Source organism: Littorina saxatilis, linkage group LG15, assembly GCF_037325665.1.
Source record: "Littorina saxatilis isolate snail1 linkage group LG15, US_GU_Lsax_2.0, whole genome shotgun sequence".
NCBI classification, from domain to species: Eukaryota; Metazoa; Mollusca; class Gastropoda; order Littorinimorpha; family Littorinidae; genus Littorina; species Littorina saxatilis.
Genome location: NC_090259.1, coordinates 18904175 through 18928998, shown reverse-complemented (window position 1 = coordinate 18928998; position 24824 = coordinate 18904175). Strand labels below are relative to the sequence as shown.

Sequence of the window (24824 nt, the reverse complement as noted above, 5' to 3'; positions counted from 1 at the left end):
GTAACCACTGTCCAAGTACTTGTAGGGGTTCTAAACACAGTTCTTTCCCTTAGACCGTTCGGATAATGCTGTTATACTGTGGCAGTGAAGGGGTTAAACGAGATCCAATGGACGTGTACTCACCACGAACGTTGTCCTCGCAATGTTCGCCTTTGTAGCATAGTACACACATGCACGTGCCGTCCGGCTTGAGGGTACCACCGTTACGACATTTAACGTGCTGCAATGTGAACAGAATTGTTGTAAAGTTAGGACAGCATGGCCATCTGTATATTGTTTTTATTGCCGTGCCTGTTACGCCGTGCAACGAGAATAAATCAATTATTAAGTATGAGCAAAATTGATGATGGATGAATAAGTCAATAATATAGGTCAATAAGTAAATGAATAAAATACATATGAATGAATAAATAATGAATAATTAAATAAATAGATAAAAATTCAAAAAAATCAATAAATTAAGAACAAATAATTCAATAAAAAATTCAATAAATAAATTAACACATACATAAATAAATATATAAATAAATAATATAAATGTATGAATAATTAGATAAATAAATCAATACATACATAAATACATAAATAGATCAATTAATCAATCAATCGATCATTCACTAAATCAATAACAAATACATAAGTATATAAATCAATCAATCAATCAATCAATCAATCAATCAATGCAAGCAAAAGAAGGTACGACATGCATCTCGTTTTATTACGCTCCCATTATGTTTAGTTTGCTGCAATGCAAACACATAACTACAAACAATACACACTGCATAGAAGAGACCCTGAAAGTTAAGAATGATCATGCCCTTCCAGCCTCACCTTCTCGGCATGAAAGCAGTCCCTGTGAGGAGCAGGGCTCAGTCCGTAGCAGAACTTGGACATGTTGTCGTCCATCAGCTGACAGTCCGAGTGACCAGCCCGCTGACCGGACGGACACACGTTGAGTGACTCGCATTTGTCGTCTGTGGTGCAAGACTCGAAACAACGCAGACGCGGTGACGTCATTGTTTTAATGACGTTGCCCTGAAAATGTCACCGTATGAGCATCACATTTGTTGTAACTTATATTGAGTACGTTTGGAAAGTTATTTTGAGTCCGATTGTTTTGCTTGTTTGTTTGTTTGTTTGTTCGGTGGTTTGTTTGTTTGCTAGACCTGTGTAAGAGGGCCGATCACGAGCCTAGTGCAGTCCATATCAGGAGAAGGAAGTGGTGATTGGTTGGAACCACCTTTAGAAAAAGTCAGTAAAATGTTACACACAAGTTGCTAGCCTTGAGTTTTAATGTGATTTAATTTAGTTTTGTTCTACAAATAGTTTAATCTGTTTAATGCGAAGCATGTCGTCACGTAAAACATTGTGTCAATTCTCCAAGGATCTGACAAAGAATTTTGAAAAAGAAGTCTATCTCGGTGACTTCGTCGTATGAGCAGAAGAAAATGAATCGTAAGGTCACCGCCAGGTTGTGCATGTATCGGTGTCGGATGTCTTTAAAGCGTACCTTGAATACCCCATCACCTTTCTTGCATCTGTCGTAATGCGAGTCTTTCTCGCTCGGAGGTTGGCCGGAAACGGAAATAATCTGAATGCATACTGCGAATGACAGGATCTCGAAGAAAACAGTCGCCATTGTTCTGCAAATGTCAATGAAGAAATCTCAGAGAATTGCAATACGAATATCTCACGTTTCTTATGGCAAGAACGGTTACTTTATGGAATGTTTAAGTATTGGCAAGTCGAAAGATTACTAGAACCTCATTCAATCGACCTTCACGTGGACGAGGAAGATACACAACAGGCAAATATTAATAATGAAAAGAAGAATACCTAACTTCGGTTATTGGGTTTGCTCTTTTAAAGATGACATGAAAAAAACGACCAAGAACCAAGATCAAATGGTCTTTTCATTCGTTGTATTCATCTGCTGTGTATATTTTACATCCAGTTTAAAGATAGATTGATCTATGATCTAAAGTTGGCCAAAAAATTATTGCAACAAATTTCAAACCCAAATTAAAGCATTAATTCCTGTGTCATTTCAATGAAACTGTATATGCCAGTTAAGGCCGTTCACTTAACCTTCAGGATCACCTTCTGGATTAAATATTTCTTTTACATGGATCACGTGACCGCCGCTCAAGTAAGGGTACCGTCAAAATCGACCAGACAAAAACGGAAGAGCCGAATGAAAAATCGAAAACAAATCACAATAGGCAAAACATTGCAACTTTGACATACGAGAAGAAATTCAAATCAATGATCTACCCTGAACAGATTGTTTTGTTTTGCTACCTTGCGTATTTCTCGTGCTATGCTATTCCTACTTATGCAGGTGTCGATTGTAAGAGCGGTCAAAAACGGAACGTTTTACGTCAATTTTTATATTTAGTCAAGTTTTGACTAAATATTTTAACATCGAGGGGGAATCGAAACGAGGGTCGTGGTGTATGTGCGTGTGTGTGTGTGTGTGTGTGTGTCTGTCTGTGTGTGTGTGTGTGTGTAGAGCGATTCAGACTAAACTACTGGACCGATCTTTATGAAATTTGACATGAGAGTTCCTGGGTATGAAATCCCCGAACCTTTTTTTCAGTTTTTTGATAAATGTCTTTGATGACGTCATATCCGGCTTTTCGTGAAAGTTGAGGCGGCACTGTCACGCCCTCATTTTTCAACCAAATTGGTTGAAATTTTGGTCAAGTAATCTTCGACGAAGCCCGGACTTCGGTATTGCATTTCAGCTTGGTGGCTTAAAAATTAATTAATGACTTTGGTCATTAAAAATCTGAAAATTGTAAAAAAAAATAAAAATTTATAAAACGATCCAAATTTACGTTTATCTTATTCTCCATCATTTGCTGATTCCAAAAACATATAAATATGTTATATTTGGATTAAAAACAAGCTCTGAAAATTAAATATATAAAAATTATTATCAAAATGAAATTGTCGAAATCAATTTAAAAACACTTTCATCTTATTCCTTGTCGGTTCCTGATTCCAAAAACATATAGATATGATATGTTTGGATTAAAAACACGCTCAGAAAGTTAAAACAAAGAGAGGTACAGAAAAGCGTGCTATCCTTCTTAGCGCAACGAATACCCCGCTCTTCTTGTCAATTTCACTGCCTTTGCCATGAGCGGTGGACTGACGATGCTACGAGTATACGGTCTTGCTGAAAAATGGCATTGCGTTCAGTTTCATTCTGTGAGTTCGACAGCTACTTGACTAAATATTGTATTTTCGCCTTACGCGACTTGTTATGGGTATCATGTCAAAAAGCGCTACATGTTAGCAATGACTTGGTGGATTGCTTTGAAACTTTCAGAATATTTTACCAACATACTAGAGATACATCGTGCGAAAGTTTGGATCGTTACGGTTATTTATCAAGATGTGACGCAATGTTTCGGAAAATGTTGTTAAACTTGTCATGGGATTGTTCACTTGTGTCCAAAAAATTCATGACTTTGCATATCTACAGATAAATGATTGATACAGATTTTTTTCTATGTTTCATGTGCGTGTAGCCGCTGGCGTTAATTTGCTAGTCATGCAAACACATGAGGAAAAAATGGAACGTTCACGCTGTTTCGCGCTTACAGCTGTTATCGTTGCGTGCCTCTTAAAACATGCTACGGTCACGCTTGGCTGGGCATCGCTGTGGCACCAGAATCATCGCTTAAATATGTAGCGTGTTTACAGGCCCAGCAAATTTGCGTCAGTGCTTACACGCACATAAAACTTTAGCAGTGTGTGTATCAATCATTTTTCTAAAGACATGCAAAGTCATGAATTTTTTGGACCCAAGGGAACAATCCTATGACGAGATTAAAAACTTCTTTCGAAAAATGGCATAACATTTTAACAAACACCTGTAACAATCCATCATTTCGCTCGAAGTATCTCGAGTATGTTGGTAAAATATTCTGAAAGTTTCAAAGCAATACACCAAGTCATTGCTAAAGTGCAGACTTTTTGTCATGATACCCCTAAAACATGACGCAAAAAGTCCCGTTTTTGACCGTTTTTGCGATCGACACCTGCTTCAGTAGGAATAGCATAGCACGAGAAATACGCAAGGTAGCAAAACAAAACAATCTGTTCAGGGTAGATAATTGGTTTGACTTTCTTCTTGTATGTCAAAGTTGCAAAGTTTTGCCTATTGTGATTTTTTGTCGATTTTTCATTCGGCTCTTCCGTTTTTGTCTGGTCGATTTTGACGGTACCCTTACTTGAGCGGCGGTCACGTAATCCCTGTAAAAGAAATATTTAATCCAGAAGGTGATCCTGAAGGTTACGTAAACGGCCTTCTCTGGCATATACAGTTTTAATGAAATGACACGGGGATTAATGCTTTAATTTGGGTTTGAAATGTGTTGCAATAATTGTTTGGCCAAGTTTAGTTAATGTTCCACTTTGTCAAGAATACAATGTTAAATGAACTAACTTTCTTGTCTTATGATTCTTGATTTCAGAACGTTAGCAGTCTATTTGTTTCAGATTTGTTTCTTCTGGCAGTTTTAGATGATTTGTTGCAAGCCTTGTAATAGCGTACACAGGACAGTGTTCCGTCTGCTTGAAAAATAAACAAACAGTGAAACATGGCATTTCTTGTACACAAGGGGTACACAAATAATTATGAAGTTCTCGCGGGTATCAAAAATAAAGGAAAACTATACAAATTCAAATGCACAGAAACAAACAAACACCTTAGCACTGTTGGCATCTGAAAATTCTGAAATGAAGCATTTATCTGGAATTTGGCAGCAAATTACTGTAGTAATCTAACGAAGAAAAAAACGTTTGTCAAACAAATGTAAAGCTCCTTCGAAAATACATCACCGTCCACACATGTAATCAGGGCTCGGTCGTCGAACACATAATTGCTATCAACTCAACTATTAACAAGGTTTTAAATAATATTTGTTAAACAAAACAAATGTGTGATCTATCGAGCGGATCAGCCATACGGGAGTCAATCAAGGTGGCACTTCTTCGACAAAGACCCAACCTGTCACATCCAAAGTATCGGATATCAGTCAAACTAGGTGCGGGCATGTTAATCATTTGTAATAATCTATAGCTCTCCAAACCAAAAGACATCAATATCAATGTGATCATCATCAAAATATAGTTTTATAACTATGCTGGATTCGGGATATTGCCTTTGTTTCACAGCAAATGCGTTAAAACGACAAACCCCATTGGTTTTCTAAGCGATTCTCAACATTCCTTCCATGCAGGAAGGTTGAGTGTCCATCTTCTTCTTCTTCTTCTTCTTCTTCTTCTTCTTCTTCTTCTTCTTCTTCTTCTTCTTCTTCTTCTTCTTCTTCTTCTTCTTCTTCTTCTTCTTCGTTCATGGGCTTAGACTCCCACGTTCACTCATGTTTTTAGCACGAGTGGATTTTTACGTGTATGACTGTTTTTACCCCGCCATTCAGGCAGCATACGCCGATTTCGGGGGAGGCATGCTGGGTATTTTCGTGTTTCTATAACCCACCGAACTCTGACATGGATTACAGGATCTTTTCCGTGCGCACTTGGTCTTGTGCTTGTGTATACACACGAAGGGGGTTAAGTCACTAGCAGGTCTGCACATAAGTTGACCTGGGAGATCGGAAAAATCTCCACTCTTAATTAACCCACCAGGCGGCAGCGACCGGGATTCGAACTCGCGAGGTTGAGTGTTCGAATCCCGGTAAAACACCCAGTTCTCACCCTCACCTGGAAATGTCTTCCGGGGACGCTTCGGTAACTCAAACTACCCCCCCCCCTCCCCTCCCTCCATTCCCCGGGAATTACTTGGTACTCTTACTTTTTAACCGGGGGGTGGGGTGGGGGGGGGGGTCAAAGCGGTGGTTGTCCGTTGTCTGGCTTTAAGTGGTGGCTTCATTGATAGGTTTGTTAGTGTGGTTCCTGGATGATGCATGAATACATCTTAATGTCTATAAAGATGTGATCTATTGTAAAGTTATGATGTTAATGTCTATAAAGATGTGATCTATTGTAAAGTTATGATGTTGCGCTATATAAATGCTCATTTATTATTGTTATTATTATCATCATTATTGTAAATCTGCATATATAGCTACAACACTTCAATCGGCGTGTGTTCGCATCGAGTCTCTAGTTGTAAAAAGGACTTTCACTAAAGTGCACATTTTCATGCAAACCCCCGCAGAAGCGTCCTGGCTTTTACATGGGATGAAAGCATCCTTCCAGCCAGACACATACCAAAATTGCACAGCCTGAAAGCACCCCACCCCCCTCATCCCTCGAACCCCCCGACCAAACCCTCCCCCCCCCCCCCCCCCCCCACCCCACAACATCGGCTTTGCACACGTTACGTGACAACCACATGACAACTTGGACAGCATCCCTCGAAATTATCGCTTTTACTGTCAGTTGTTTCACACTTTTTCGCCGATTCCCGTATCGCCGTTTTCCGTTTCGCCGTTTCCCATTTAATCGTATTCATTCACCTTGGTCAGATAAAGGCGTTACTTTGACCTTGTCAGCGAAGATTGACTTCAGTCTCACAAAACTGAAAGTGAACTGAGCATTTAACATTCTCACACAGATAACGACTTGTTATTCACCCAGAAATGGGCCAGTCGCTTTCCGCGCTACCAAGCAAAACGTCTTTTTTGAAATGCAACGTCGAATGAGACCCCTTCTGCGCGAGGAACATTAAAGGCACAGTACGCCTCCCGTAAACCATCACAGATACTGTCAGGCTTTTACACACAGTACAAACACCCGTTTAAACACTCACTGCTTGAGAACATCCTGGGTGTCCTACGTAAAGAACGAGCAATTGTCAAAGAATTAATTTTGCGGATTGTCTGATCAGACAATATGGACGGTGCGTTTTGGCGCTAGACCGAACTTTTAAAATCTAAATAATAAATTGACAGCTTGTTACACAATCATTCTTAAATCATAAAAGAATTCTTTTTTCATCAAGACAAGATCATTACAATTCGAAGTTTTGAAAGTTTGAAAAAAGAAAAGCCCGGATGCAGGGTCACGCAAGGTCGTGGTTCTCGTAGCAGACGACGGTTATGTCTATCGTCAGTTCCTTTGAACTGTCACAAGCCATCGCTAGAGTTCGTGTGAATCACAGCCGTTTGTTGCGTTTAGATTCAGAGTTACATAATAACGTGCTATTGTAGATAAGTTTACAGCGAGTCGCATTGAAATCACAAACAGACGACTTCATTGTGAAAAAAAGGAAACTGGATCACACGGGTTCACGATGGCTTAGGGGTAAGATAAACCACGCAAAAATAAATTCTTTGAAAATTGCTCGCTCTTTACGGAGGGCACCTAGTATGTTCTCAAGTGGTGAGTGTTTAAATGAAAGGGTGTTTGTACTGTGTGTAACAGCCTGACTGTATCTGTGATGGTTTACGGGAGGCTTACTGTGCCTTTAAGGGCAAAAGGAGCAAAAAGTTTACACTATTCCACGATTCCCATACCGGCACGGTTGGCCTAGTGGTAAGGCGTCCGCCCCGTGATCGGGAGGTCGTGGGTTCGAACCCCGGCCGGGTCGTACCTGAGACTTTAAAATTGGCAATTTATAGTGGCTGCTCCGCGTGGCGTCTGGCATTATGGGGTTAGTGCTAGGACTGGTTGGTCCGGTGTCAGAATAATGTGACTGGGTGAGACATGAAGCCTGTGCTGCGACTTCTGTCTTGTGTGTGGCGCACGTTATGTCAAAGCAGCACCGCCCTGATATGGCCCTTCGTGGTCGGCTGGGCGTTAAGCAAACAAACAAACAAAAATGATTCCCATTCTTAGCCTTCACGAATCGCTGTTTGTACAAACCCGTTTGTTTCTCTAACACGTTCACATTCACCGCTCTTTGTCCACTCAAGTCGCTGGTAAAATAGAAACCTTTGTATCTGATCACCTTTGTTTGTGATCATGGTAACAGTTTTCTTTCAAAATGTGTTTGCCTTCCCGAGTCGCTGGTGCGACATATGCCTTTGTCTGTAACACGCGTGGTCATGCATACGTGTGTGATTCAAAGACAATGAACGGGTCCTGGTTACAGACCTTGTTGAACAAGATAAGCAGCAGGCTGGCTTGCACAAGTAAAACAATAACGAACACGTCGCGTGAAGCGATATAAAAACATTCAGTCAAGCTGTCGGCATCAAAGTAACAGATAAACACAATTCAGTCAAGCTGTCGGCATCAAAGTAACAGATAAACACCAAAAAAACAGTCATCGCCAAGACTATATTTAGATAGTCTCGGCTAACCATACCAAAGACCAACGGCACGGTTGGCCTCGTGGTAAGGCGTCCGCCCCGTGATCGGGAGGTCGTGGGTTCGAACCCCGGCCGGGTCATAATTAAGACTTTAAAATTGGCAATCTAGTGGCTGCTCCGCCTGGCGTCTGGCATTATGGGGTTAGTGCTAGGACTGGTTGGTCCGGTGTCAGAATAATGTGACTGGGTGAGACATGAAGCCTGTGCTGCGACTTCTGTCTTGTGTGTGGCGCACGTTATATGTCAAAGCAGCACCGCCCTGATATGGCCCTTCGTGGTCGGCTGGGCGTTAAGCAAACAAACAAACAAACAAAAAATACCAAAGAATGAGACGGGTCACGCTCGCCGCCGCGAATCACGCGTCTGTAGTACTTACTGAACCTATTTTCTTTCATTCTGAGCATATTTTTAGAGTAAACATGATATAACTATATATTTTTGAATTCAGGAGAAATTGCGGAATACGATGCACACATTTTTAAATCTGTTAGTGAAAATTCGATTTTAATGACAACTTTAATGAGCAAACTAATTAACTAGTTGTTACGCTGCCGAGCTGAAATTCAATACCATAGTCCGGACTTCGTCGAAGATTGCTTGACCAAAATTACAATCATTGATTGAAAAACGAGTATGCAGTAACAGACGATGCCAATGAGAGCGCACTGACTAAGCTCCGCTCACCATATGAAACTTGAGCAGGACCGACGACGCATTGCAGATTATCCCAGCCCGCTACACGTTGCATGAAAGGAAAACAGGTCAAGTACTCGTCATAATCCCTATCGCGGCCAAGGGCGGATCAATTCACTTTGGAGGGGGGGGTTACAAAATGACTGCGAAGATACAAGTTGACGGCGCCGAAGGCGCCTAAGCCTCTTGGGGGGTCCGGGGGCATGCCCCCCGGAATTTTTTTTATCCAAAGAAGCAAAATACAGCTATCTGGTGCATCCTGAGCCAATAAATTACCTCTTTTTAGGGGGGGAGGGGGTGTAACCCCCCCCCCCCTAGATCCGCCCTTGGCGGCATAAATAATAGGCCGTGCGTCGTCTGTCCTGCTGAAACTGCGCAGATATATTCTGCCCATTAGCGACACAGCGAGTATTAGAACGCCAAAATTGGGAACAACCAAAGCAAACTCTTCCATTATGTGCGTGTTTTTTTCTCTCTGTGTGTGTGTGTGTGTGTGTGTGTGTGTGTGTGTGTGTGTGTGTGTGTGTTGTCGTTGTTGTTATTATTATTTGTTTGTTAGGTTGTTCGTTTGCTTTTGAGCTCGCACACACACACACACACACACACACACACACACACACACACACACACGAAAACTGACGCGCAAGCACATTAGATTATTTTAGTTTGAATTCTGCACTTCTTTTCTCCTAAGCTGGTTAGTTTCACATATCCTACTTTCCAATCCTTAACCCCTTTTTGCCGAGATTTTTTATTTTTTATTTTCTTGCGTTTTTTAATAGCAAATGAAATTCTAAGACACAATATGTATTTCTTTTCTGATTTTTTTACTTTTTCTTGTGTCTACAGCATTTTTTTCAAGCGTCCTTTAAAAAGGACGCTAGGATCGAGAGGGTAGAGGTTTATCAAACATATACAATAGTGAAAGGAACAAGTTTCTAAAAGTTTTCAATGAAATTTATTAACACAAACACTTGTTTTCAAAAAAGTTTTTAACTTTCGGTTTGTAAACAATACAAAGTAACGAATTAACTGTCCATTATTTTAAAAAAATAAACAAACAAAAAAACAAAAACAACCTCTGAACATGGTGCAAGTCACTCTCCTGTTACCCTGCCAATGTGAATAATCTGTGCAAACAAAATTGCTTTCAACGATTTTTGTACAGCTCGTCAGAGCTTTTCACTTTCATTGTGAGTGGTCAAGTGGTCAGTTACCGATTACACAGGAGTATGAAATGCCACAAAACAGTACTTTCGGCGCAGAGGGACATTGCACTTGAGGCAGATTTGTTTGACCTTTTTGCCACATTGTGCGCATCTTCTCTGCTTGGAGATGTGCTCCACCAGGTGATCCAACCCATCACATCTGATTGCTGGTGGAACTCTTCTGTCCAGCTTTGCCACACGTCCGACAGGATGGTTAGGGAGCTCCAGACGGGCAGCAGCGTGTGACCTCTTGAGGTAGATGTCCGCGATGGCACGCCGAACTGCCAGAAGATCCATGGGAATGTACTCTGAGGCAGGTGTTGCCCTGTACATGTGCCATGTTTGCTGCACACACAGGTCAAGACAGAAGCTGAAAATGGCCCACCACCATTTCTTGGATCGTATGGAGACTCGGTATTTGGCAATGTTCTGGTCCATTCTGTCGCACCCGCCCATTGTCTTGTTATAGTGTTTGATCAGGAAGGGCTGCGAGATCTTGACTCGTTTTTTCTCTGCCTTGGACCACCGGGAGGCTGACTGCAGAGGGTTGACTCCTGCTGCATTGGAGACAGCGTTGACGATGTTGTTGTCGTTCCATCGAACCACTATCACTCCTGTGTTTTCGGCCTGTTGAAAGTCGTAAGTGCCTCTCTTGGTATTCTTCATTTCATTGATTGACTTCAGTGGGCACTGCTCGGTCCTGTTGGCACGAACCGTTCCTGTACATCCAATCTTCTTGCTCGTGAGGACGTCAACAAGCTTCAGACTTGTAAACAGGTTATCAAAGGTCAGATGGTAACAATCTTCCGGCTCCTCTTCCTCCAGCTCAGAGATGAGGTCAACCACCACGGCTCCACCCATTCCAATGCCTGGATACTCATCTGCATTAGCGTGCCTGCCTTCATCAGTCAACTCATCAACTTCAGGAGGGTCGAGAAAGATGTCAGCTCTTTGAAATAAGTCATCATCTTCAAGCATATCTATTACCTCGTTCACAGTGAATCTGAAACAAACCCAACCCGTACATGAAAAAACCTCTGGCCATTTAGCCCTAGCGTCCTTTTTAAAGGACACCAGATCGAAACTGCCTATAACACAAACTATGGACTATATTCACAAAAAGAAAAATATGTTTCTAGATTATGCCTTTGTCTTCAAATTACCTTCAGTAATGATATTAAAAATGTTGATAATTACACAAATATAGCCTTACCTTCTTTTGGAACTCATCTTGATCTGCTCAGCATGTGGATTTTGAATGCTGTCCACCATGACACTTTACTGCCAAGAGAGATAACTTTCTCCAACTCAGCTTCTGAAACGTTGTTACCTCCCTTACACCAATCAGTGACTTAGACCTTTCTCAGAGTCTGTGTTGTAAATCAGGTGGGGAAAATGTAAGCGTCCTTTTTAAAGGACGCCAGGCTTAAATGGGTATATCAAAACATCTTTTCAAAACACCTGAATTAAAAACAATTACCATCATTATAATACCGATGTATCAATCATCACAGTCATTGATTTTTTCTGTGTACAGTGGCCTTGTATTGGCGAGTTAATAATTTGAAGTTAGCTTTTTGGGAACAATAAACAGTAACTATTTTTTGCGTGAGGATCACGTATGTTGTGAAAGTTTTGAAGAAAACAAAGTTGCTCGCCTTGGTCTTGTTTGACAAAACCACCAGTCGCGGATGCTAAAATTCAGCTGTTCTTTCCACTGACATTAATATCAAAAGCGTCACACACACAAAACACAAAAACACAATATATATCAAAAGCGTCTCAGTCACGATTCTAATTTTTTTTTAATCTATAAACTGTATTCACAACCCCGTGACACCATCCGTACTGTGGTTCGTCGAGGTCTTTGACCGCACAAAGCGACGACACAAGATGTTAGCTGCGTAGCGTCTAAAGCGAGAACCCGCCACGCAGTAGAGCACAAAGTTGACAGCGTGGTTGGTGTACATCAGACTCTCGCACAGAACGCTCACCAGCGAGAAGAGAGCGCGAGAAGAGTCGGAGGAAGGCTTCCAGGACTTGCTGACCACAATGAAGATGCCTATAGGAGAACTCAGCACCACGAAGGCGATGGATACGCAGACCAACATCCTGGTCAGCTGCCTGGAAGCTTTGTTGCTACCTGCGAATGTACTCAGCCCGTTACGGCTTCTTTTCTGTGTGGGCTGAACACAGTGTTTCCTACAACCAGTGAATGTCTGCAGCTTTGGGCTCGAGCCGTTATGTCCGTCTTTGTTATCTGCGGATATCTTCGTTTTGGATGTACTCAGCCCACTACGGCCTCTTGTCTGTTCTGTTTCCTGCTCACAATGGTCTTTGTCATTCTCACAAGATTCTTTATCGTTCTCGCAAGCGTCTTCATCTTTCTCGCAAACGTCTTCATCCTTCTCGCAAACGTCTCTATCTATCTCACAAGCGTCTTTATTCTTCTCGTGGTCGTCTCTGTCTGTCGCACACACGTCTCTATCCTTCTCAAAGGCGTCTTCATCTTTCTCACTAGCGTCTTCATCCTTCTCGCAAACGTCTCTATCTTTCTCACAAGCGTCTTCATCTTTCTCACTAGCGTCTTCATCCTTCTCGCAAACGTCTCTATCCTTCTCAAAGGCGTCTTCATCTTTCTCACTAGCGTCTTCATCCTTCTCGCAAACGTCTCTATCTTTCTCACAAGCGTCTTTATTCTTCTCGTGATCGTCTCTGTTTGTCGCACAAACGTCTCTATCCTTCTCAAAAGCGTCTTCATCCTTCTCACAAGTGTCTCTGTCTTTCTCATTAGAGTCTTTATTCTTCTCGTGATTGTCTCTATCTATCGCACAAACGTCTCTATCCTTCTCAAAAGCGTCTTCATCCTTCTCACAAGCGTCTCTGTCTTTCTCATTAGAGTCTTTATTCTTCTCGTGATCGTCTCTATCTATCGCACAAACGTCTCTATCCTTCTCACAAGAGACTGTATCCTTCTCACAAGCGTCAATATGCGTCTCACAAGGGTCACGAACACGGCTGCCACGTGCTCCAACATACTTCAAAGACAGTACGTCAGAGGCTGAGGTCGTCAGCTGTTCATGATTCAAGCCAGCAGCCAGAGTGTAGTTCCGCAGAGCGTCTGCCCGCCTGATGGCCCGGAAGATGAGGATGTTGAAGACACAGATGGCGAGGATGGGGAGGGAGGAGTAGAGGGTCCAGTCCAGCCAGGGGTAGATGACAGTGACCCAGTAGTGACCAGGCGCGCTGGACACGCCGCACGTGCTGCGATACTGACCTGTGCACATAGCGTCATAGTGGCATGAACGTGGTGTGCTCAATATAGACATACAAAACTGTATCATCTCAAGATGAGAATCTCGGGTGTGGTGTATCACATTATCACGACTGCAGGTTCCTGGTGTAATCAGTTAAACTGTATGCAGGCGCAAAAGAGTATTCTAATAAATTATGCTTTGTCTGTTTCATTGTCTTTTCATTCTTCTTTCTTTGTATCAATATAATTCTTTATTCTGAGTGTAAAATAGTTTTGGTTACCATCTGAAAATGTGTACTGGCTTTTACAATAATTTGAGTTGGTCTCGGCGCAAAATAATCAGTCGTATGGATCTTCTAATGATCACCGCTAAAAGTTTGGTGTTAATTGCTAAATGATAATAATGTATTGTACAATTGGATGATCGAATTAAAAGCAGAGTTTGAATAAACGGCAGTCTGAATAAACCGAAAACAATTCTGTCTGGCAGTGTAAGGTGCAAATACAATGATCACCACTACGACCTTCTTAAAGGGAAAGATTACTCTTGCACATTTTCTTTAGTAGGTCAAATGATTATCGCCACAATCTACTCCTTCGCATATCATTAATAAGTTTTGAAGTTTATAATTATGTGTTCAATTATATTCCGCCATGCAACGTTAAAGGTGGTCCCTAATTGAGCCCGAAGTCGACTTCGCGAAGACTTTGCGAAAGTCGTTTTACCGAAAACTCAGTGCTAAAGCTTCGTGCGGCCAGCTTCGCGAAGTATTAATACTTCACGTAGTCAACTTCACCCAATTAAGGACAGGCTTAAAGGTACTGAACTTGTCAAATCCAGGTGCACGGAGCCCCTGGGGCTTTTAGTCATACCTAGCTATCCGTTAGAAGAACTACCAAGTTTCATTGACTTGCACCCAAAGAGTCAAGAACTGCGATTTTTTTACGAAATAATTTCGTACTCGGACCCGGCTGGTCTTGACCTATTTTTGGATCTAAATTTAGATCAGATAGATCACCACATCATGCACAAAAAGACACGTCACTAGCAAACTATGTCAGACGTCATCAGGAGTTTGTGTAAAAAAAAAAATGGAGGCCGGAATCACTCAGTTGAATCGAACTCCGACCAAACACCACGTAATAACTAGGTTAATTTATGCACTCGCGTGAACAAGAAACTGTCGAGCTTCACAGATGTCGTCGTTTGGGTAGTTTTGGGTTTGTTTTACTACCATAGGAGGATTTTTGAACTGTAAATGCACTCAGCTGCAACAAAAACGCAAAACGAAGGCTGTGAGCTGCACTGTGCCTTTAAAACATGCAATGTGAGCACTTATCATATCTCTTTAACTTGTCGCTCTTCTTCTTAAGTGTTTTGCCGTGATGTCGTGTATGAGAGTATGAATACAATTATGTTTAAACCTTAAAACATTGTCAAGAACCCAACATACCAGTGTAGGGCATTGCGGTGTAGAGAAAGAGGTACGCACAGTTGGCACTGAAGGAGATTATGGCAGCAATGGTAATCGCGATGACAGCCACACGACGTCTGTTCCAGCGGGCAGCACGTAGAGGATACCCTATGGCCACATATCTGCAAAGTGTGAGTGCATCGTATTCATACTTAATCAGATTTATCAGAATCGGTTCAAAAATAAGAAAAAGTTGCTCTGTAACTGGATCAAGGGGCCTGTTTAGAGTGAAATAAAACTCTTTTCAAAGTTCTATCTTTATTATTCTGGAAAATGAATGTGTCCCAATAACTACATGTCTGTCTGTCTGTTTGTCTGTCTGTCTGTCTGTCTGTCTTCCTGCCTGCCTGCCTGTCTGTCTGTCCGTCTGGGCGATTGTATCACCGCGCGTCGACTGCATATAATGGTGGTTAGCTACTTCTAATTAATGCACCTCTGATACTACTAATACCATACCTCTGAGCTGTCATGGCCACCAGGGTAAGTGTGTCCCAGTGTGCAGTGACGAGCAGGGTAAATTAGAACGCCTTGCAGTGCCATGACTGAAATATGGGTGGGGGGAAAAAGATGGATACTACAGATATCAAAACTCATAGCTGGTGTGTACAGCAATGATACCATACCTCTGAGCTCATGGCCACCAGGGTGGAGGTGTCCCAGTGTGAAGTGAAAAGCAGAATGAAGTAAAAAGCCTTGCAGTGCGATTACTGAAATATGGGTGGGGGGAAAAGATGGATACTAGAGATATCGAAACTCTAAACTGGTGTGTACTTCTTCTTCACTTCTTCTTCGTTCCTGGGCTGAAACTCCCACGTTTACTCGATCGTGTTTGTGTTTTTTGCACGAGTGGGTTTTTACGTGTATGACCGTTTTTACCCCGCCATTCAGGCAGCCATACGCCGCTTTCGGGGGGAGGGGGGGGGTGGGTGTACAACAATGATACCATACCTCTGAGCTGTCATGGCCACCAGGGTGAGGGTGTCCCAGTGTGCAGTGAAGAGCAGGGTAAAGTAGAAGGCCTTGCAGTGCCAGGTTTGGGTCAAGACGTTCTCCTCCCCCAGGGCTTGTTGCGTGGGGAACACGTGCACCATGCCAATGACCGACAGCACCATGTCTTGCAAGGCCAAGGTCACCTGATAGTACGTGCAGTGAGAGATAGGTGTAAAAGTGTGATTGATTGATTGAATGATTGATTGACTGATTGACTGGTTGATTGATTAATTGATTGATTTTAAACTTTTAAACAGACCCGGGACCCCCATGTCTTGATTGTACGCTCTAGGGTTCTGCTGAAACTGCAACATGAAATGAAATAAAAGAAGTGCAGTTCATAAAAAAACAAGAAAGGGAAACAAGCAATAATTCAAGAAGAAAAAACAAAACAAAGTAAAGCTAGTTATACAAAAAAAAAGATACACAACCAAAACAAAACTGAAAGAAGAACACAGGCACATGGTTATGCAAAAACCAGCAATGCAGGGATAGAAAAAGGGTTAGGTAATTCTGTGGGTAGCAAGCAAGGCCAAGACGTTATACAGGTTGAGGGGAAAACGAGCGAATACCCAACACAGAACCGAGGCTAAGATGACATCATTTTTCTGGTCTCGGTCTGCTGGTTTGACATCCCGTTTGGTGATGACACCTCGTTCTTCGAGGGCCATTTCCTATCCGGAACAGGAGCTATATTGGCACTCTTCTCTCGAAAGCAGCGTATGGCTGCCTGAATGACGGGGAAAAAACGGCCAAACACGTAAACACCCACTCGTGCAAAAATTTGAGTGAACGTGGGAGTTTCAGCCAATAAGCGAAGAAAAAGAAGATATTGGCACTCTGAGACAAGACATCTTTTATCATTTTTGTCTCCTTTCCGTACTGATTATTGGCCTTTTCTCCCCGCAACCTCTTTAATCTTACACGGAAACTAACCATATAGACTGCAGAGGGACCCTTTCGTAGAGGGCTCTTGAGAATAACAGTGACAGACAGCGCGTTGCCCACAACCCCGAAGACGGCACACAGCGGCCTGAACACCAGCAGAACCCAACGGCCTGCCTTCCATGCCGCCAGCGACGTGTGTGTTGATATACTTGTTGTTTCAGGTCCCACGGTGACGTCAGCAAAATTGGATATAAATGTGACGTTCAATGACGCAAGCGTGCTGATGACGTCGTCATTTTGCGTGGGGTGTGTGTGCCCGGGGCCTGGTATGAAATGGCTGCTGGTGGTTTCCATATTGTGAAGTTTCAACGCCGTTCTCTTTCTGCAAACATACACGAACACAAACTCACAGGAGGACGAAAGCACGCGCAGAAACAAAGTAACCGTAACTTATCCTTGGCACAAAGGGGTAACTCTTATGCCCACAGTGCAGTACACCCACACACACACGCCCAGACGTACACTCATACACATGCACACATGTATACACACTGAAACAAATGACGGTAAACACGTGCGCGTGTTCAGGGTTCAGCCGACTAAAATAATGATATGCTCTTGCTTGTTTGTCGCTAAAAGAACTCAACACACACACACACACACACACACACACACACACACACACACATAAACACACACACACACGTCCACACACAAACACACACACACACACACACACACACACATACACACACACACACACCACACACACACACAAACTCACCTACGCCCAAGAATATCAGATCTTCAGTAAATCAAGTCCAATTCTGACGTTTCTTCGCGCAAAAGTAATGCTAATAATGTTGGCAAAAATTATAAACTGCCTGATATAGAAAAGAGAGAGAAGAGGGAAAAAAGCGTTCACGCACAGCCGAAGTCACATTCAATTTCAGTTAATTGGAAAATCCGGAATCCTCGAGCCGGTCATCTTTCTTAAACAAATAAACAAAGGATAATGTTTATGCATGCTGTCCGTGATGGGAAAAATGTGTTAACTGAAAAGGGATTTGCAACGCGATATTTTCAAACTGTGGAATTAACAGAATCGCATTTATCACCTGGCTGTGTTAGTAGTACAGGATGCATAGCCACACACCGCCCACCGTTACACACCTGTACAAATAGACACACACACACACACACACACACACACACACACACACACACACACAAACACACACACACACACACGAACATACACACACACACGCGCACACGAACATACACACACACCCACACGAACACACACCCTCACGTACGTTGCACGTACGTACGTCACACACACACACACACACACACATACGCCGCAATCACGCAGGCACGCACACATACATACACACACACTGTCACACACACACACACACACACACACCAAGCGCGCACGCACGCACACGTACACACGCACGCATACACACACACACTCACACACACACACACAAACACACACACTTACACACACACACAACACACACACACACGCACTGCTGTCATCTGAAATCTCTCTCAAACAAAACAGACTAACTTTGCGTGCTGATGGGAAAACCGTGTTCAGTAACTGTAGAATTTAAAATTCTTTTGTTCTTCATTAAACGTCGAACCCGTCAAAACTTCGAGGAAAGAAATATGTATTACCTGTTCGTGTTGCATGGAACAGGATGCATAATAATAATACCACATCGCCCATGCACGCACGCAGACACACACTCACAGTCAACTGCAAACGCTTCCGGCATCTAGACAGAAAATAAAGAAAGCAGAAAGGACCATTCTATTCGTATATGCGTGTGTGTGTGTGTGTGTGTGTGTGTGTGTGTCTGTGTGTGTGTGTATTGTATGCGTGTGTGTGTGTGTGTGTGTGTGTGTTTGTGTGTGTGTGTGTGTTCTTGTGCCTTTTCTGTACTTTTATGTGTGTGCATTTGTGAGTGTTCTTTTGTGTGAAAATATCCTGTTATTGATAGTCTTTTTGATATCACGTTTTACCAATCAGAAGCACATTCAAAGTAAATTCGTTAAACGCGCACTACCGTCTTTGTGTGAGAGAGCTATTCAGAGCACGCATTGTTTGTGTGAGAGAGCTATTCAGAGCACGCATGTACACCGAATATAAAATTATCTAAATGAAGTAGAATATCTTGAGAGACCCCTTTGGTTTTGCATTGTGAAATGTGTGTTTGTGTGTGTGTGTGTGTGTGTGTGAGTGTGTGTGTGAGTGTGAGTGTGTGCGTGCTCGCGCGCGTGCGTGTTTGTGTGTGTGTGTGTGGCGAGTGTGTGTGAGTGTGTGTGTGTGTGAGTGTGTGCGTGCGTGCGTGTTTGTGTGTGTGTTTGTGTGTGCCGCGTGTGTGCGTGCGTACGTGTGTTTGTGTGCTTAAGCGTGTGTGTGTGTGTGTGTGTGTGTGTGTGTGTATGTGTGTGTGTGTTTGAATGTTTGTCCGTTCTTGTGTGTACGAGTTCGTGCGTGCAAGCTTGCGAACGTATGCGTGCGTGCGTGCGTTAGAGAGAGAGATAGACAGTGGGATGGGGTGAAGAAACAAATACAGCGTCAGAGCGAAAAGCGTGCGTGCGTGTTTGTGTGTGTGTGTGTGTGTGTGTGTGTGTGTGTGTGTGCGTGCGTGCGTGTTTGTGTGTTTGTGTGTGTGTGTGTGTGTGCGTGTGTGTGTGCCGCGTGTGTGCCGCGTGTGTGCGTGCGTACGTGTGTTTGTGTGCTTATGCGTGTGTGTGTGTGTGTGTGTGTGTGTGTTTGTCCGTTCTTGTGTGTACGAGTTCGTGCGTGCAAGCTTGCGAACGTATGCGTGCGTGCGTGCGTTAGAGAGAGAGATAGACAGTGGGATGGGGTGAAGAAACAAATACAGCGTCAGAGCGATACGCGTGCGTGCGTGTTTGTGTGTGTGTGTGTGTGTGTGTGTGTGTGTGTGTGTGTGTGTGTGTGTGTGCTGGTGCGTGCGTACGTGTGTTTGTGTGCTTATGCGTGTGTGTGTGTGTGTGTGTGTGTGTGTGTGTGTGTGTGTGTGTTTGTCCGTTCTTGTGTGTACGAGTTCGTGCGTGCAAGCTTGCGAACGTATGCGTGCGTGCGTGGGTTAGAGAGAGAGATAGACAGTGGGATGGGGTGAAGAAACAAATACAGCGTCAGAGCGATACGAAATTATTACAAATCCGGTAAAAAAAGAAAAAAAAGCTAAAAACTTACCCTCGCCCAGGATCCTTCTCGGAAGTGTGAAAGCAGGTGATGACTTCGCGATAGTTAACTTGGTCATTATTATTAGAAACTTATTCAGTTGCGCTAAAAACACAACAAACAAACAAAGCGAGCAGAATAAATTGTAGGCAATCTTGGCAATCTTGGCAGTCCATTGTCACTGAATATGTCTGTCCTTGCCTTGTTGAGGAGTACCGAATTCTTTTGTTTTTCAACTAAAATAATAGTTCGTCAATCAACATAACGTAAGAAAATCGCCAAGCAATAGCAAGAACGTGAGAGAAAAAAAATGACGTTCCGGTTTATGTGGGCTTCTTTTTCAGATTCTGCAGTATATTACACGATCAGTATTTCATTAAAAAAAAAGAAGATAATTGAATAACATAAAATTGAATACATTTTCGTCACCATCATGCCGGCAACAGAAAGGGTTGTTATACTTTTCAATGTTGGCTTTTAAACTTAAAAAATTACGTACCTATAAGTTCAAACGCACGCGTAAGATACAACAATTGTACTTCTTGTTCAAACCCAACAGGAGTTAGAACGTAAGAGAATACAATTCTGCAGCTCCCAAGACTCATGTCTGTCTGGATATAATACTTGAAAGCAACTTAAATGGGCCCAGTTTTGTTAAACGTCTGTCCTCTGGTAACATAGAATGATACACAACATTGATACCGAAGCACAGACCAGTTGAATTGATTTTTGCCTTCAAAACCGTTCACAGACTAGACGTATAAAGCACAACATAAATTATACAGACCAATTTGCAAGGTAGAGCCTTCTTGCATGACAGGTTATTGTTATGAAATATGACACGGGACAAACTGATCGATTTGGAACAAAAACAAAATAATCTAACTGTGTGCACAAATTACATAATTATGACGAGCTTACCTGAGTAAGTGAAGTCTAATTGTGGTTTTATCTCCCACAATTCCGAGAGGAATGGGTCACGTGAGATAGAACGCGGGAATACGTCACTGAACGAATGGTTTCCGTCCTGTGAGGACGTGTTGGTGCACTGTCTCTCTTGCTTTGCTTTCATTTTCCTCTAACCTTTCTCTGTACAAGTTTTAGTTGTAGTTTAGTTGAAGTGTATTGACTATTTTGATTGTTTATCATTGTGTCAACTTGCAAGGTAAGGAAACAGTTTGGAGTTTTCGGTGTTTGTTGGTTTTTTGAACCGGGAACTTGTTGTTTCGCGTATGAATTTTATTCGTCGAAGCTAACACATGGAAATGTTAGGCGTCAGTCGGCGCGTTCATTGTTTTTGCAGGTGTGACCTACTATATTTGGGTCAGTTGGGATCGTTACTTGTTTTTGCACGTGTGACCTAAGGTCAGTCGGAATTGTGACTTGTTTTGATAGGATGACATATTATTTTGGCTACGGCAATGAAGTACACGTTTGCTGACACAGTCAGTCACGATTTGCTGACATAGTCAGTCACGATTTGCTGAAGCAGCCTCTTTGTTTTTTCAGCAGCTGTCTCGATTACAGCAATTACTATCGCCTGAGGCGAACTATGGGCCACAGAAGGTCCGCTGTGCTAAGGCTGGGCACTAGTCCATTGAAGATTTGAAAATCTTTGCAGTGGATTTTAAATTGTTTTCATACTGTAACGGGTGCGCTTGCTCGTCCGCACAAATGGACGTTATTCATTCAACCACTCAAGTGGTTTCATCAAACGTTTGTGTGGTTGTCTGTCCTGTGTGTTTGTGAGAGTAAGACATCAATACCGCTGGTTATAATCAGCATCATGAACATCCGAAACAAGCAGACTGGGTGATGTTTTAATATTCAGGAATCGCAGAATAACATCAAATGAGACCGGCACGGTTGGCCTAGTGGTAAGGCGTCCGCCCCATGATCGGGAGGTCGTGGGTTCGAACCCCGGCCGCGTCATACCTAAGACTTTAAAATTGGCAATCTATTGGCTGCTCCGCCTGGCGTCTGGCATTATGGGGTTAGTGCTAGGACTGGTTGGTCCGGTGTCAGAATAATGTGACTGGATGAGACATGAAGCCTGTGCTGCGACTTCTGTCTTGTGTGTGGCGCACGTAAAATGTCAAAGCAGCACCGCCCTGATATGGCCCTTCGTGGTCGGCTGGGCGTTAAGCAAACAAACAAGCAAACATCAAATGAGGTTCAAAAATTAAAAATATATTCCTTCCCACGTAAACAACCAAGCATCACAGATAGGCCCAGAGCATCTTTCCACTCAGATAGATATACCCAAAGTCTACGAATCACTTGTTTTAAAGGCACGCACTCCGGCTCACCACCTCAGATCTAGCCAGGTTTTTACATGAGACAAGACCATCCCTCCACTTGGACACATACCAACAAAGAACAGCCTGGGAGCTCTCTGCAAACTTTTTTGATTAATTATTTTCGTACTTAAAAAATTAAAATATTAATTCACGTTAAAATACCACCTCACCTCAGCGAGCAGTCAGGGTACCGGTAATCAATTTAGGTAAATGGCAAAGCGGAAGGATGGTCTTTTCCCATGTAAAAGGAACGTGCCTTTAAACGGAGAGTAGAATTTGTTTGATGAATTCATTTAAATAATAGACATAGATGTCAATCCTTGAAATCAACTCAGCAACGAAATTGAGATGGCAGATGCTTGGAAGGAATGTGACCAAGTGGAGGGATGATCTTATTCCATGTTTAACGCTTCGGCAGATCTCTGGTTGTGCACAAGATGGTTTACACGGTAAGATATAAGATAAGATAAGATATGATAAGATAGATAAGATAAGATAGATAAGATAGATAAGATAAGATAAGATAAGATAAGATAAGATAGATAAGATAAGATAAGATACACACACACACACACACACACACACACACACACACACACACACACACACACACACACACACACACACATACAACATACACCACCACCACCACCACCACCACAACCCTCGTTTCATTTCTCAGTCCATGTTAAAATGATTAGTGAAAATTTGACCGAATGTAAAAAGATCAATACACTTACCTTTTGTGGCATGATCATCATCGATTCAAGGAACCATGTATGTTTGTTAGACACATACAAGCCGAATTTAATATGCATCGACTGTATCTTTCGTTGTTGTTTGATGAGCTTTCTCTTTTGGGTTTCAATATGTATGCAAGACATATGATTTATATCAGGGATGGCCTTGAGCAAACGCTCTAAACTCATATTCCTATTCATGTTATGTTTGCTTACATTTCTAAAGAAACAGTGTGCTTAAACAAAATCAATCAACAGATGAAAAACCGCCCTGATATGGCCCTTCGTGGTCGGCTGGGCGTTAAGCAAACAAACAAACAAACAGTTGAAAAATTTCAAAGCGGTCCTAATTATTTTTAGAACTTGCATTTCAGGGATAACACGCTGGTACACACACAAAAATGAATACAAGAAAAGAACATGCTTACACACGACTCGCCTTCGTTACCCCCGCCCCTCCCTGAACCACCTTACCCCGCCCTTCCCTGAACCACCTTACCCCCGCCCCTCCCTGAACCACCTTACCCCCGCCCCTCCCTGAACCACCTTACCCCCGCCCCTCCCTGAACCACCTTACCCCCGCCCCTCCCTGAACCACCTTACCCCCGCCCCTCCCTGAACCACCTTACCCCGCCCCTCCCTGAACCACCTTACCCCGCCCCTCCCTGAACCACCTTACCCCCGCCCCTCCCTGAACCACCTTACCCCCGCCCCTCCCTGAACCACTTTACCCCCGCCCCTCCCTGAACCACCTTACCCCCGCCCCTCCCTGAACCACCTTACCCCCGCCCCTCCCTGAACCACCTTACCCCCGCCCCTCCCTGAACCACCTTACCCCCGCCCCTCCCTGAACCACCTTACCCCCGCCCCTCCCTGAACCACCTTACCCCCGCCCCTCCCTGAACCACCTTACCCCCGCCCCTCCCTGAACCACCTTACCCCCGCCCCTCCCTGAACCACCTTACCCCCGCCCCTCCCTGAACCACCTTACCCCCGCCCCTCCCTGAACCACCTTACCCCCGCCCCTCCCTGAACCACCTTACCCCCGCCCCTCCCTGAACCACCTTACCCCGCCCCTCCCTGAACCACCTTACCCCCGCCCCTCCCTGAACCACCTTACCCCCGCCCCTCCCTGAACCACCTTACCCCCGCCCCTCCCTGAACCACCTTACCCCCGCCCCTCCCTGAACCACCTTACCCCCGCCCCTCCCTGAACCACCTTACCCCCGCCCCTCCCCGAACCACCTTACCCCCGCCCCTCCCCGAACCACCTTACCCCCGCCCCTCCCTGAACCACCTTACCCCCGCCCCTCCCTGAACCACCTTACCCCCGCCCCTCCCCGAACCACCTTACCCCCGCCCCTCCCTGAACCACCTTACCCCCGCCCCTCCCTGAACCACCTTACCCCCGCCCCTCCCTGAACCACCTTACCCCCGCCCCCCCCTGAACCACCTTACCCCCGCCCCTCCCTGAACCACCTTACCCCCGCCCCTCCCTGAACCACCTTACCCCCGCCCCTCCCTGAACCACTTTACCCCCGCCCCTCCCTGAACCACCTTACCCCCGCCCCTCCCTGAACCACCTTACCCCCGCCCCTCCCTGAACCACCTTACCCCCGCCCCTCCCTGAACCACCTTACCCCCGCCCCTCCCTGAACCACCTTACCCCGCCCCTCCCTGAACCACCTTACCCCCGCCCCTCCCTGAACCACTTTACCCCCGCCCCTCCCTGAACCACCTTACCCCCGCCC

The 24824-nt window shown here is 43.9% G+C and overlaps 2 protein-coding genes across 2 annotated transcripts; both read right to left on the bottom strand.

The window, feature by feature from the left end:
- Positions 1–10019: 10019 nt before the first annotated feature.
- Positions 10020–11588, bottom strand: LOC138948746 (piggyBac transposable element-derived protein 2-like). Its single transcript, XM_070320356.1, has 2 exons — positions 11406–11588; positions 10020–11195 (listed from the first exon to the last, which is right to left on the bottom strand). Exons 1-2 carry the CDS (start codon positions 11462–11464, stop codon positions 10205–10207), a joined length of 1050 nt encoding a protein of 349 aa, XP_070176457.1. The 5' UTR covers positions 11465–11588; the 3' UTR covers positions 10020–10204.
- A 427-nt stretch (positions 11589–12015) lies between these two features.
- On the bottom strand, positions 12016–17182 carry LOC138948302 (uncharacterized). Its single transcript, XM_070319816.1, has 4 exons — positions 16850–17182; positions 15872–16056; positions 14903–15045; positions 12016–13469 (listed from the first exon to the last, which is right to left on the bottom strand). The coding sequence occupies exons 1-4, from the start codon at positions 17153–17155 to the stop codon at positions 12016–12018; spliced, it is 2088 nt and encodes a 695-aa protein (XP_070175917.1). The 5' UTR covers positions 17156–17182.
- Positions 17183–24824: the final 7642 nt, after the last annotated feature.